At 37.1% G+C, this 15,792-nt stretch overlaps 1 protein-coding gene across 2 annotated transcripts in view; it reads left to right on the forward strand.

Annotated features, from left to right (window-relative positions):
- prrg1.S (proline rich Gla (G-carboxyglutamic acid) 1 S homeolog) overlaps positions 1-9,256 on the forward strand; it is a 37,280-nt gene extending 28,024 nt beyond the window's left edge. The window contains exons 3-5 of one of the 2 annotated variants that reach the window (XM_018249743.2): positions 3,168-3,270; positions 5,476-5,636; positions 8,198-9,256. In XM_018249743.2, coding sequence (XP_018105232.1) covers positions 3,186-3,270; positions 5,476-5,636; positions 8,198-8,713 — 762 coding nt within the window. In that variant the 5' untranslated portion in view covers positions 3,168-3,185 and the 3' untranslated portion in view covers positions 8,714-9,256. The remainder of the gene's footprint in view (positions 1-3,167; positions 3,271-5,475; positions 5,637-8,197) is intronic. The other variant, XM_018249744.2, reaches the window with a different exon arrangement.
- The last annotated feature ends 6,536 nt before the right edge of the window (positions 9,257-15,792 follow it).

Here is a 15,792-nt window from a genome sequence, read left to right on the forward strand (position 1 = left end):
AATAAGCCAAATGAGACTTGTGTTAATCCACTGCTTTGTCTTCACATAATGCTGGTCAGAATCCCTGTCTACACTAAACAAACACCAACCATGACAAATGTAGTCACATCTAGCATGACTAACCAGCACATTCCCAAGCTGCACTTTACACTAAACGTAGAATCTGTGGTCCCAAAAAAAAAACCCATATCCTGCCAGCTCTGTAAATTTCTACATTACATTTGATATATGCTGCATGCTTGCTGTCAACAGGTGGATTCAATAGAATTAAAGGCATTGGCACTTAAAAGAACGAAACCCAATGTTAAACATCAGTTTATAGGTTATTCCATCAAAAAAAGTGAAATGTGGTTTCTGTTCCTTCCGGATTTGCTACAGTCAGGATAAAGTCAGTGTTTGTGCTTTCATTTGAAGAGATGTTGATTCCATATCTAATCTATAAACCGTAGATTCTGTTAATTCAGCAGTCTTAGGCAAGCTCTATCACTGTAACCAGTTGTGCTGAAATAGGCCATAGACTACACTTAAAGGAATTGTTCAGTGTAAAAATAAAAACTGGGTAAATAGATAGGCTGTGCAAAATAAAAAATGTTTCTAATATAGTTAGATGCAAAAATGTAACGAATAAAGGATGGAGTGACTGCATGTGTAACATAATAGCCAGAACACTACTTCCTGCATTTCAGCTCTCTTGGTTTACACTGACTGGTTACCAGGCAGTAACCAATCAGAGACTTGAGGGGGGGCGACCACATGGGTCATATCTGAGCTGCATGTTGAGGATGAATAGCAAACTCACTGAACAGATATGTACCATGTGGCCCCCCTTCAAGTCGCTGACTAACTATAGAGTTATAGAGCTGAAAAGCAGGAAGTAGTGTTCTGGCTATTATGTTACACATCCAGTCACTCCAGCCTTTATACATTACAGTTTTGGCTAACTAACTATATTAGAAACATTTTTTATTTTGCACAGCCTATCTATTTACACAGTTTTTATTTCACACTGAATTGTTCCTTTAAGACAGCATTTGTTTTTTTCTTCCAATGGTGTAATATAGCTTCCAAATCAACTACCAAATCAATAGACTCTATAGGATCTGCACGTTCGAAACCAGCGTATTTTAAATATGGCGTCCAAATTCACGCGAGATAAATGACACATATATGTTTTTACAGTGTATTAGGCCGGTGACATAATTACGTTGCATATTGATGATCATTCCTGCTCCATTTTGCATGTAAATAGCTTTTCTATTTTTAAATAGCTTTTATATTTCTAGCCAGCGGAATTATGGGGAACGAGAACAATGAGAAGTGCATGTTGGGAAAAGAAACCTACGTGCTGAAAAAAATGCATGAAAAACTCATGTTGATGAGGTCGCGTGTGGTTTCAGTGACGTATTTACAACTGACCGAGCCTTTTTAATAATGCAAAATAAAAACGCCACGTCTGGCCTTGCACTTGCGAAGAAGAGGAGATTTGTCGCCGGGCAAATAATCTCCCCGAATCTGAGCATGTGCCCTGACCCTAAATTGTTACAAAAGTATCCAAGTTCACCTGCCACATATTCTGGGCTCTCTGCCAAAAGCCATTAAGCTTTAGCAACTTTGTATCTTTTTCTGGCTGTTCAGTGAAGGAGATCAAAGAGAAAGTCAGGACATTTCAGTAACAATCTGGTACTGCGGATTGAGCTGTCAACATTGGGACTGTCCTATGAAAAACGGGACAGTTGGGAGGTATGATTTATATAAAGGCAGCAAAAAGATATGGCAAGATGTCAATTGTAGTTTGGCTATATAAATCTCTAGGCTGGTTATTATAGAGACAGTAAGGTTAGTGAAAGTGCATAAATGATTCATAAATAGAATAGGGAGGAGGATGAGGAAATCAACAATGTGGTTATCGTTTTCAAGGCACTATGAATTACACAAAAAGCTAAGCTGTAACAGTGAGATAGTAACAAAACACAGCAGGTATTTTTTTTTTATCTGACTGAAATGTTATCCACTGCTCTCATTTTTCATTTTCTGGCAATATTTGTCTGGTTCCCATTCTGCCGTCAGTTATTTTTAGCTGTGGAATTTCCTCAGCTGAGCTCATAGGGCCTCTAGTGGGAGTAGCTTCTCTGCAAGGGAATACTCCTACTTCCCCATTCACAGAGGCCTTCAAGTCATTGTCTTATACCGTTACTGTCAGATTGGCATTGTATAAAACCGTAGCTCACGCTTATTGCAATCTGTTCCTCAGCAAAGTGTTTTATTACTAGCTAATTTGAATTTTGCAGGAGGGATGCCATTTAGTCCATATTATAGTTACACTTGTATGTATGTATGTATATACAGTTGTGCTCATAAGTTTACATACCCTGGCAGAATTTATGATTTCTTAACCATTTTTCAGAGAATATGAATGATAACACAAACACTTTTCTTTCACTCATGGTTAGTGGTTGGCTGAAGTCATTTATTGTCAAACAACTGTTTTTATTCTTCTACACAACTACACAAATGACCCTGATCAAAAGTTTACATACCCCAGTTCTTAATACTGTGTATTGCCCCCGTTTAACATCAATGACACTTTGAAGTCTTTTGTGGTGGTTGTGCATGAGGTTCTTTATCTTCTCAGATGGTAAAGCTGTCCATTCTTCCTGGCAAAAAGCCTCCAGTTTGTGTAAATTCTTGGGCTGTCTTGCATGAACTGCATGTTTGAGGTCTCCCCAGAGTGGCTCAATGATACTGAGGTAAGGTTCTGAGATGTCCACTCAGAACCTTCACTTTATTTTGCTGTAGCCAATGACAGGTTGACTTGGCCTTGTGTTTTGGATCATTTTCATGTTGGAATGTCCAAGTACGTTCCATGCGCAGCTTCCTGGCTGATGAGCGCAAATTTTCCTCCAGTACTTTTTTTTTTTCACCTTATTTGTGGGTTTTCCTTGTATCCAGAACAATTTTTCTGGCAGTTGTGGCTGAAATTTTAGTTGGTCTACCTGGTTTGGTTTCAACAGAACCCCTAATTTTCCACTTCTTAATTAGTTTGAACACTGCTGATTGGCATTCTCAATTATTTTGTTTTTTTCTTATTTCCCTTTCCTGTTTTATAGAGTTCAACTACTTTTCCCCGCAGATCCTTTGACAATTCTTTTGCTTTCCCCATGACTTAGAATCCAAAAAACATCTGGATGAAAGATGCAAAGGTCTGTCAGGAGTCCAGAAAGTCATTGACCTTTTATAAATACCCACTAATTACAAGCAAACAGATCACAGGTGAAGAAGGTTACCTTTAATAGCCATTCTAACCCTTTTGTGTCAAGTTGTGTGCATGTTATCAGGCCAAATCACCAGGGTATGTAAACTTTTGATCAGGGTCATTTGGGTAATTTGTGTAGTGAGTATGATATAAAAAGAGTAAACAGTTGTTGGACAATAAATTGCTTCAGCCAACCACTAACCATCAAGGCCGGATTTGCATCTCCGGCGCCCCGAAGCCTTGCGGCCCTATCGCCCGCCGTCCGAGGCATCAGGGTCCTAGCGCCGCGCATACTTACATGCGCTATTGCGCTGGGGAACACTGTGTTCCCAATGCCAATGCAGTATATGTATGTATGTGTGTGTATATGTATGTATATATATATATATCTCTTTTCCAGGTGAGTATCCGCACTCCAAAATCAATCTTGATAAAGGCAGGGGTGCACGGTAAGTCTTGTATACACCAATGTTTCATAGACCAGCACTCCCTTTGATGTAAAACAAATAATCTTTTATTGCATCTTTATCCAATGTTTCGGTCCCTCAAGGTTAAACGTTGGATAAAGATGCAATAAAAGATTATTTGTTTTACATAAAAGGGAGTGCTGGTCTATGAAATATTGGTATATTATATATATATATATATATATATATATATATATATATATATATATATATATATATATATATATATATATATATATATATATATATATATATATATATATATATATATATATATATTCATAAGCTTCAGTGTTGCCAAGTGACAAATATTTATAATTTAAGTAGCTGTGTGTCTGTGATTTCCCACTGCACTCTCTCCTGGAGAAAATGTATGTATTCCTTCCATTTTATTGTTGGTGTGGTGCAAAAACTTTAAAGATAAAATGACCAGTGTATCTTATTACTCATAGCTTCCTGAGAGTTATATGGTACCATGCTGCACTGGGGGGGGGGGGGTTCTGGATTATATTCCAGATTACGATCTGCAAGAATTGAGTTCTTTCCATCTCTGTATGGGTTTCCTACAGGCTCCTGTTTCCTCCCAAACTACAAAATCATACAGGCAGGTTCATTGGCTCCTAATACATTTACTGTAGTGTGTGTGTGATTGTAAGATTTGCTGGGGCAGAGGCTGATTGATGTATAATCTCTGTAAAGATAAAAGGAATATGTTGCTGCTATAAAAATAAAGGAGAATAATAGAAAAGTATAAAGCAAGCTTACAGTAAAATATTGTACAATGCACACCCTAAAATAGTCTGGTAGAAAGAATACTTTGTTTTTGTTTTTTGCCTACCCTGTAAAAGGAGAAATATGTTCTGTTCTCCCCCTAGTGGCCTACATACCAAAATGCAGTCTGTATTCCAGCACTGAAGCCTGCTTGCTTTATACAATATTATTATTAACATGTATTTATATAGCGCCAACATATTGCGTATTTTACCTATATGAAAAATCAGGGACGCTTTCAGGAAACTCAGCAAACAGAGCTTTCTCTGAGTTGGGCCATCATCTATAGCTCCATTACCACACCAGTTATTTCAGCATCAGAATTATAATATGGCTAGCAAAAATATTTGTCAGTAAGTATAGGACTTTATAAAAACATTTTTATCACCTTTAGCTTCTCCCTTTTTCCATGTTCTAATCTGGCCCTAGTTCCCTTTGGTTTATAAATCTTGCACCAAATCCAGGATTTAGCTCAGGATTTGGCCTATTTCAGCCGGATTTGGCTAAATCCGTGTCTTGCCAAACTGTGCACGTGGCTCTTTTTCCCAACCTGCCTCTAATTTTTGGTTCGGTATTCAGCCGAATCTAGGGTTTGGCCGAATCCCAAAATAGTGGATTCTTTGCATCCCTACATCACATACAAAATATAACTTATAAATACAAAAGGTAATCGAGGTCCTGTCCCTAAATCTTACTAGAGATGCCATTTGTTTCTGTATATTAGTTCATGTATAAATGGAGGATCAGCCGAAATAAATACAGTTAACCTTTATATAAGTTTAGGTGCCCGGTGGCCCAGGCCTTAAGAAGCCTGTCTGACCCCAATTATTTAAATGCTGGTAGTATACTAGCTGTCAGATTGGGGTATGTTGGTTATTCATTTGACTGTACCCACAATATGCAGCTCTGTAGGATACATGGGTGCTGTTTTAATTAACAGTATTAATACCATATTAGTAAATTGTGTTTCCTATTTGTTTTCAGTGTTCCTGACAGGAGATGATGCCAACTCTGTCTTAAAACGATCTCCTAGAGCAAACAGTTTTTTAGAAGAAATTAAGCAAGGGAACATTGAGCGGGAATGCAAGGAGGAATTGTGCACCTATGAAGAGGCAAGAGAAGCATTTGAAAATGACGAGAAAACTGTAAGTAAACAAGTATCTGTAAAGCCCTGTCCGTAAATATGTTGACACTTTAAAGATACCAGTAAATAAATAAATAAATATTATTTCAGTACAGCAGCTTATTCTACATTCCAAAGGGCTACTAAATACTTAAAAGACTAAAAAAATTAAATATTAGTTGCAAATGGATCTATTCTTAACTTTTTAAAGGACAAGGCAGCATAAAAGTTAATGTAGTCCAGAGTGAAAGGTCATTAGTAGCTATAGTAATTGTACTCAAGTTTTTATGCAGTTAGGTTCAGTAATTTTTAACTTGCTCCATGAAGTAATGGTCTTAAAGCATGAGTAAACCTTTAAGATGAGTGAATGTTAAATTGATGAGTGTGCTATTCTAAGCACTTTTGCAGTTTACATTAATTATTTATATTTTTTTAATTCAAAGATATTAAGGGATACAAGTGCTATTAATATAAAGAAATCTTGTTACAACAGCACCGCCTGCTGGTCAGACCATGACGTAGTCAAGAAAGTTGGCAAAAGAAAGAAATAGATCTGGTCGGATGTTTTGGTTAGGAATGATGTGAAAAAAGTTATCCAAGATTTCTAACATTATGTCAATAAACAGTGATACAATAGATACTTTTTAGAGGAGGGGCAAAATAATCTAGTGCCTGTTTTTTTAGACCCAAGCCCAACCTGTAATTGCTTACCCTAAGCCTGACCTGTACCTGTATGAAGTGATATGACATGCTAATCATCTTTACGTTATAAAAAGAAGATTTTCATTTGTTTCACCCTTAAATGGGCCGCATGTAGCCCCCCCTCCCACTGTAGTAATTGATCGCAGTACAGGTGTTGGACCTGTTATCCAGAATGCTCGGGACCTAGGGTTTTCCAGATAACCGATCTTTCCGTAATTTGGAACGTCATACCCGGTCTACTAGAAAGTCATGTAAACATTAAATAAACACAACAGGCTGGTTCTGCATCCAATGAGGATTACTTATATCTTTGTTTGGATAAAGGACAATGTACTGTTTTATTATTACTGAGAAAAAACATTTATTTTAAACATTTTGGATTATTTTGCTAAAATTAAGTCTATGGGAGACACTTTCTGTGATTTGCAGCTTTCTGGAAAACGGGTTTCGGGATAACGTGTCCCATACTTGTGTTTGTATATTTCTATGTTTTCAAGCTCAGATCTCCACCAGGAATATTATTATTAAGCTGACTTCTGTTACATTCTTTCAGGAGTCCAAACCAGTAGACTCAAGAATCAAAACAGACAGACAGATACTGCTTTCAGTAGCAATAACACTTGCAAAAAATGTCTAAGCAATTGAAATTTTGCAATTTTTTAAATGTTGGAAAATTGCAGAGAATTAAATTTTCTTTCACTGTTCACAAAAAAAAGCTTTGGCGTGGATGGTGAGCCACTTTATAAAAGCACTTTAAAAATTCCAAAAACAATGGAAATACAGTATGTAGGTTACATATAGGACTCAAGACAAAGTGTATGGATTTGGGTTGTCATTCATGTTGATATCTTAGGACAGTGGCACACTAGGCTTTTCTCTGAAAATAAAAAGATCGATCAAGTAAAGTGAGCTCCTTATGTGACATGTCTGTGTAAAAAATGTCTGATGTGCTACTGGCCTTAGTGAAAGGGATGGGCTGCCAGTTGTAATCTTACATTGTTGTAAACATTTGAAACCACTATGTGCCAGTTTCCCAATCTTAAATACAATAAAATGCCCAGTTTTACTTTTCCCATGGGGCACTGTCAAACCACCATCAATTCCAGTAAAACCTGGGATTCTCATGTGATCCGTTATTTGGAAACCCTATTATCAAGAAAGGTCCAATTTATGGGAATGCCATGCTACAGGTTTTAATTTTAATCAAATAATTCAACATTTTTAAAATGTTTTTCTGTAATAAGGAAACGCTAACTTGTACTTGTTCCCAACCAAAATATGATCAATCGTTATCGGAGGCAAAACAGACCTGCTGGGGTTATTAAGCATTTTTGATAACCATACCTAAAGTATACAAAGCACTCATTGAAACGTTAAATATCCATTATCTGAAAACCCCAATGTCCCAAAAATTCTTGATAACGAGACCCATACCTGGACTTTGCATGTTGTTACATATTAACTTAAGTAACATAATTACTGCAGCACACTGGAAGTTGTTAATTTGCTCAAAAGAAGTGATTTATTGGCTCAAAAATAGACATATCAAACAGGCAACGTTTCGGACCTCACCGGGTCCTTTATCAAGCTAAAATTTGGACCCTAGGCAGGCTTGGGTCGTCATACTGTACTAGCACCTGCTACCTAACAGGTATGATAGTAGGTAGAGCACTCTATTTTTGAGTGGAACTGTTACATATTAACTAGACTTGTATGTAACAGTGCTTTTTATTATTGTTGATTTAGTGATGTACCTCCATTAGCCTTAGCTGGATTGACTGTACCACAGTAGTCTGCTCCACAATTATCTACCTTGATTCCATGTCTTTTATTTATTTATCAGCTTTCCTTCTCTAATGATATGTTCATTGTCCTGTCTAGAACGAATTCTGGAAAGAATACATTCAAGGACAACAAGGAGATTTGAATACAGGAAACAACTGGTACCCTTTTTACCTTGCCTTTCCTCTGATCATTGTGTTTTTCATCATCCTATTGGTCATTTTACTCGTGTGGAAGTGTGTGTTTAAAAAGAAGGCACGCAGACAGACTGCTTATGCCCCTAGAGGGGTTCGAGAAAATGCAACAGAAGTGGCGATTGACCCAGATGGATTTGCAATTTCACCTCAGCATGGCACTGTCCTATACCCCATGGAAGTAATATTTGATAGGGGAAGACTCCACAGTGGATATGATTATGATGTGCATTCTGACACTCTTTCAGCTGGTCTGTCGAACTGCGATCCTCCCCCCTCTTATGAGGAGGCCACAGGGGAGAGGGGTGTTCGGCTAAATGAACCAACACTAAATCCCACAGATCCGCCGCCCGAGTATGATGAAATAGTCACTTCAGCTGCAGCTGTCACAGTACCTCACGGAGCTACCAGCACTAAATAACACAAACTGCAGGAATCCTATGTAAATTGTTTTGCAATTCATTTTATTGCAGATGAAGTATTTTAAGCACAGTTTTGAACCTACATATTCTTTGCCTTTGGATGACCTTCACCTCTTCCACCTTCCTTCAAGTTACACGTCTGCTTTCATGAATATAACTGGTGAATTCTTTGCACAAGTAAACGATTAGCTCTGTTTGGGCTTAATGATATTCTAATCAGACATTATCTATACTCTTATACATGCAGCTGAGAAACCTTAGCTTAGTTACCCCTGCAAATGTACTGGGTAACTTTCCTTTGATTCTTTGCAATAACTCTACCATTTCTAGGTGGTGCTGACGTAACAATATAACCACTATTAACCAGAGTGCATTTTGAATGAAGACCTATAATAAAGTATGTATTTGTTTTTTTCTTAATTGTAATATGTGCCTAATTTCTCCTTATCATCTAAGAATGTCAACAATGTCATGAAATAGAAATGAATAATAAGCAATACACTGTTACTCTATGATTGAAATGAATAAAGACATACTTGAAATTTTCTATCTTATTTTAAGATTCAACTAGGTGTTTACCCTTGCTTTCTTATGCATGGAAATCCAAGCGGGTGCATGTATTTTCTTCATTGTTATGCTCCGCTTCTGAATAACCCTTTGACTAACCAAAATTATTTTTCATAGATTTGTTATTTATTCTAAACTCTTAAACTGTATTTTCTGAAAAATGAGCAATGATATAGATATTGATATTCTGAGACAATTTGCAATTGTTTTTCATTTTTTTTATTTGTGGTTTTGCATTTTTATTCCCTGCACTCAAATCAATGGGGAACTATTTTGAGAATGAATCGACGAATCCTTTAAAAATTCTGTACTGTTTTTTAATAATCAAGATACTTTTTAGTATCCTCATCTTAGGAATCTTTCTCTCTCTTCACAAATTTCTTTTTTTTTTTTTATTTGACAGGTAACAAGCAAGTTAGCACTACTACAATACATTGTGTAGGCAGAGAGGGTGCGCGCCTATTATGTGTCTAAGCTGTCAATCAAACTTCTGCATGAAGAGAAGTCAGTGACTTCATTATTTCAGAAATGATAAATAATTATTTGATTATTTTTAGAAAGATTCTTATGTTGACGGGTTAAAATCAGCAGTGGTTTTCCAATTTTGAAAAAAATATTACTATTACATTATATTTTACTATTTGATGTCCGTATAGTCTTCACAGCCACATACGAAATATATTCCAAGACTGTTAATTTGATTTTTGAGGGATCTTTGTACAAGTGATGTTTTCGTTAGTATAATAATTGCTCCCATTCGAACAGGAGAACCGGTAATTGCTTTTCTGTTTTCATTAAGGGAGAATGTAAAAACGTTTTCTTTAGGTTTATGCTTGAGAACCACCAATTATGAATATTGTTGCCTGACCTGTGTTTCCTTGTAGATATATGGAAAGCATTTTGCAAGCACTTTTGTGGTCTCTAAGGATTGCCATTTTAAACCTTTAGCTAAAAATCCTGTAAAAACACGTAAAGTGCTCACTTGGTCTGACATTGAAAGCACCGAGGGGAGAACATCACATGCACATTAGTGTGAACCTGTAGACGTGGTTCAAAATATACTCCCCGGAGAGGTAACTCTTTACTGCTGCACTGCATGTTGGAGGGATGCCAAACATGGACAGGACAAAGGGAGGGTAACAAGATAGCCTAAATCTATAGCACCTCCATGTTACCCTGCTGCTGCCACTTTGGACTAACAGCACATGCTTGTGTAGAACCACTAATGTATTACCAAGGAAAGCACACATACCAATACTGCTTTCCATTCTCTCTTCAATAGGAAGCGTCATAGGAGGTTTCAGGCATTTCTATTCTGCTTTGTTCAGACCAATGTTCAGTAAAGCTGATTTTAGTACATTTACCCCCATATGTAATAAAAAGCAGTAAGTTTTCCCAGGAGCAGTAACCCATAGCAACCAATAAGATGTTTGCTTTTAAACAGGTGACCAGTAAATCCTAACTGCTGATTGGTTGCTTAGGGTTACTGCTCCTGGGCAAACTTAGTGCCTTTTATCACTTTTGTATTTGTAATGTTTGTCCTTGATTGGCCATCTGCTGACTTGTACAGCTAAAAGTGATATTGATAATTTTTATTGTACTACACAGCTTAATGGTCCGATCATAGTAGCTTCACCCATATGGAGACCCAATAGTCCCACTTAATGGTGGTCCTGGAAGGCAGGGTTACACACTCCTTTAAATAGATACCAGCTTTAAAAATAAAAAAGTATGTGCCTGAAAACAAGTGCATGTTAAAGGAGAGGGAAAGGCAAAATTAAATACTTATCTCCCATTAATGTACACCCCAAGGCCTCTACAATCGCTAAGTTAGCAACTCACATAGGCCACTGTCGGGCACAGCGCTTATTTAGGCAGGCAGGCGCCATCTTGGAAAGGTAACGGACTCTTCCTTCACCTCCATCTTGGTACTGCGCATGCACACAAAAAAAACCAACTTGACTCCGTGAGCGTGTCAGTACTGACGTAGCGCTCATTACAAATCTGAATATGAATAGGAGCAAGGAGGCGCCCACAGTACAGGACACACGCAAGCAGTGTACAGCGTGACATCACCTGAGTCCACGGCTGCGGTCTGCGGTCTGCCTAACAGCGCTACTTCTTCCACTACATAGAATGGAGAAGACTTTTAAAAGTCTACGTAAGTTGCTTTGCCACAAGCCTCTGATTAGTATCTTATTTATAATTTGCCTTTCCTTCTCCTTTAAATGATTCAGATTATTCAGCTAATGATTTTTTAGACAGGTTACACTGGGCATGCACACACTGTTTTAATATTTTATTGTTGTAAAAAAAATTTTATTTTGTGTTCAAATTATGCTATTATAGTTACATAGTTAAATCGGGTTGAAAAAAGACCAAAGACCCTCACGTTCAACTCCTTCGATTGAAACCCAGCATCCATACATACACACGTCAAACCCTCCATACACTCACATAAACCATATATACTTATGCATTAACTATAGAATTTAGTATCACAATAACTTTGGATATCATCTAAGCCATTCTTAAAAGCATTAACAGAATCAGCCATCACATCATCACCCGGCAGTGCATTCCACAATCTCATTGTTCTCACTGTGAAGCACCACCAACGTTGCTTCAATTAAAGTTCTTTTCTTCTAGTCTTAAGGGGCGGCCTTTGGTGCTGTGATCCACTTTAGGGTAAGGGCACATACTGCTATTTCGGGACATAAGTCGCCCAGCAAAAAACGATTCTTCTGCTTTCCTGCCGGCTAGAATGTAAATCACCGGCGGGCTGGCATCCTGAGAGCTTTGTTTTCCGAAGTTGCCTCACGGGGAAGTGATCTGCCTGCCATCCTGCCAGCAATTTACATTCTAGCCAGCGGGAAGGCAGTTCGGGGAGATTAGTCGCCCGAAGAATAAACGTTTTGTCCCTGGGCGACTAATCTCTGTCTCTCTACCTGTTCCCCTGGTCTCTGAAACCGCTGCATTAGCAATGCCTTAGCCCCTCTCTGAGGAATCTCTGCAACTATGGTCGACTCTCGCTAGAGATAAAGGCTTGGGAACCGTAGGACTATGCTTGCACTGTTGGACCAAGAGCACTTTGTGAAGTCTTGTCAAGTCAGGTAACTTTTCCAGCTATGAAATAGGGGGGAAAAAAATACAGGAATGACAATTTAATGTACTGTTGACATGCATTGGTAAAACTGGTGTGTTTGCGTCAGAAACTCTACAATAGTTTATATAAACAAGCTGCTGTGTAGCCATGGGGGGCAGCCATTCAAATACAGGATACACAGTAGATAACAGATACCTTCTAAAGAATCCCATTTTATACGACAGAGCTTACCTGTTTGCTGTGTATCCTGTGCCTTTTCTCCTTTTTCAGCTTTGGCTGCCCCCATGGCGACATCGCAGCTTATTTATATAACCTATAGTAGTCCTTTTAAAGCAAACGCTCACTTCTAACAATGCTGGGCAACAGTACATTATATTTTAATTACTTTAAAACACTTTCATTTTTTGGTGTTTATTGTTCCTTTAAGTTTGCTCACGAGTTCGTCGCTTGTTTTTTAATTTTGTTTCTAATATTCTTTCTTGCAGAATGCCATGCCTCTTGCTCCCATTCTGGTTGCTGGTCACCCAGTATTGGGTGCTAAAGAAAGTCCAGGGGACCCAAAAGGAAATCCAATGTCACCAGTTCCTGCAGTGCTCTCCAGCCATGTCACAGCAGTCAGTGTGACATCTAAATGGTTTTTTTTCTGTCCCTAGAGGCCAGAGCATAGAACCGTTACTATTTTGGTCAGTCTTGTGTTTTTCCAGCTGCACTTAAGCTTAAATGTTATTTGCGCAATAATAAATCATAAACCTACTAATTACCCAGTGTTGCTGTTTTCAAAAAAAGTGGCTTTACAGTTTGTTAGTAAATCTAGTAGCCATAAGGGGGACTTTATATCTCCTCTTACAGCTCTTGAAAATGATAGCTGCACTTAGAGAAATCAGTTTACAACTGCCATCTACCAAATAATGTTTTGCTTGCAATTACCTACTTTGAACACTAGATGGAATGTTTTAGTCTCACCAAGACATTTGTATCATAAGGTAACAGTCTTTGCAAATTGCTCAATAGAATTTCCGAAATATTTCTGTCCATAAAGTTGTGGAAAGAATAATATCTCTTTAGCAGCTGATGCCCATGAATAGAAATTAAAACTTGTGAATCGTATACTAATGCGGCTTTGTTTTTATTATCTCCATGTAACTTTCAACTCCCAACAACAAATGCAGAAAGCAGTAAGGAATAATCGAGCCGTGCATTTAAGAAAACAAAAATAACTCTACAAATAATTTAAATTGGCATATGTACTCTGTAAATGCTGTGTGTGTATTTGTGTGTTTATATATATTATAATATATTATAATATAATATATATATATATATATATATATATATATATATATATATATATATATATATATATATATATATATATATATATATATATATATATATAGCAAATACCAATCAACAATTATCATTATACATTCTTTTCATTAACAAGAAAAGCACCAATTACTATTGGTTTGTCTGTGGTTGCAAACAATTAAAATGGTCACTCAAGAACAGAAGGGGGTGTTGTACTGTGCCAAATACACAATGAGGATCCACAACCTCCTTTTCATGAAAGGTGCAATGCTTTGCAATTCATTTTACATATATAGCCTTAAGTTTACATATGTATTGGTTTTCAGCTGTAGAAATTGTTGTGTAGATGCACATCATGTGGGAAATACGATGCTGTACAGAAGAGTCCTGTCAAACACATTGAATGCTTGTGGCTAAATACCCTTTAGGATCATTAAATCAGTTTTTTTCCCTTATTGCTTTAAATCTGCTTTGCTTTGTAACTACTACACAACACAAACTTTAATAGAATGTAGATCATTCTCGCTTCCTACTTCCACACACAGCCCCTCTCCTTTCCACAGGTGATGACTAATCAGTCTCCCCACAGAGATAAAGGAGATCTCGATTATTTGGATAAAATGGAGTCCCTGGGAGACAGCCTTTCTGTAATTTGGAGCTTCCTGGATAATGGGTTTTCGCATAATGATTCCCATACCTGTATATAGCTATAGGTAAGCATAAGCTGGTGCACATAATTCTTCCATTACAGTAGGACCCCCATTTGACGTTTTTCAGGGGCCTGAAAAAATGTTGTACAATCTGGTTAATTGTAAAATCAAAGAAATGATTTTACATGATTGCTATATTATTAGTTTTGTTGCCTTTTTTACTCAGTCTGTCTTACTTTCATCCTCCAGCATATCATTTAATCAAGTGCCTGATTGCTCCTGACTGTGAGGCCCTTACAGCAAAATAAATTTGTAGTTCTAAAATGGTGAATTGCAAAAAAAGCAAAACAAATCTGACAATATATTATTAATATAATTCACTAAGCTACATTAAAAGCTGTATTTTTCAAAGTACACTTATAATACTTTTAATATTATGCACTTCTGTACATAAAACTGTACTCCATTAAAAGACATTCCATATCAAGTCTCGTCATTGCACAATAATGTGTAGCCTAAAATAGGGGTATTTTTTTGGTGATGGGACACAGAAATTGTCAGAATAAATTAATTAAAATATCCTTTTGAGAATTATTAATGACTATAGGATTCATTTAACATCCGTACGCGCAGTTGCACGTGAAACCGCTTTCATTAATGGTACTTGTGTCTTAAAGGGGTTGTTCACTTTTAAATTAGCTTTTAGTATGACGTAGAACGTGATGTTCTGAGACAATATGCAATTGGTTTTCATTTTTTAGTATTTGTGGTTTTTGAATTATTTAACTTTTTATTCAGCCGCTCTCCAGTTTGTGATTTCAGCAATTCAAATTACCATAGCAACTATACATGAATACATATACATATGAATAGGAGAGGCCTGATCAGAAAGATGAATAATAAAAAGTAGCAATAACTATATTTGTAGCCTTACAGAGCATTTGTATTTAGATTGGAGTCAGTTACACCCCATTTCAAAGCTGGAAAGAGTCAGAAGAAGAAGGGAAATCATTTAAAAAGTATAAAAAAATTAAAACGAAGACCAATAAAAAAGTTGCTTAGAATTAGCTCTTCTATAACATACTAAAATTAACTTAAAGGTGAACCACCCTTTTAATGTACTCCACACACTTCTGTAGAGTTAATGCTGTTCGTTCCTCCTTGCCTTTGGATCCAAATTGGGTGCAGCTTGACACCTTCTGACTCGGCTCTGACTCCAAGGTTCAATTTGCAATAGCCAATTGCAGAAGCCACAGCACAATTGTGTGTAGAGAATCGACCTTTTGTATGCGCAATGATGCCGAAATGCTGGAGGAAAATAGTGCATTTTTGGGAAAAAACATGCTGATTTCACTTTGCATACTGCACCTTGGTAAGTCAATGCACCCTTACCTCTCCTTGTGTATGTGTTAGGGGAAAACCATATAAGAACTTGCTTTCAAATGAA

Source organism: Xenopus laevis, chromosome 2S (genome assembly GCF_017654675.1).
Source record: "Xenopus laevis strain J_2021 chromosome 2S, Xenopus_laevis_v10.1, whole genome shotgun sequence".
Lineage (NCBI taxonomy): Eukaryota > Metazoa > Chordata > Amphibia > Anura > Pipidae > Xenopus > Xenopus laevis.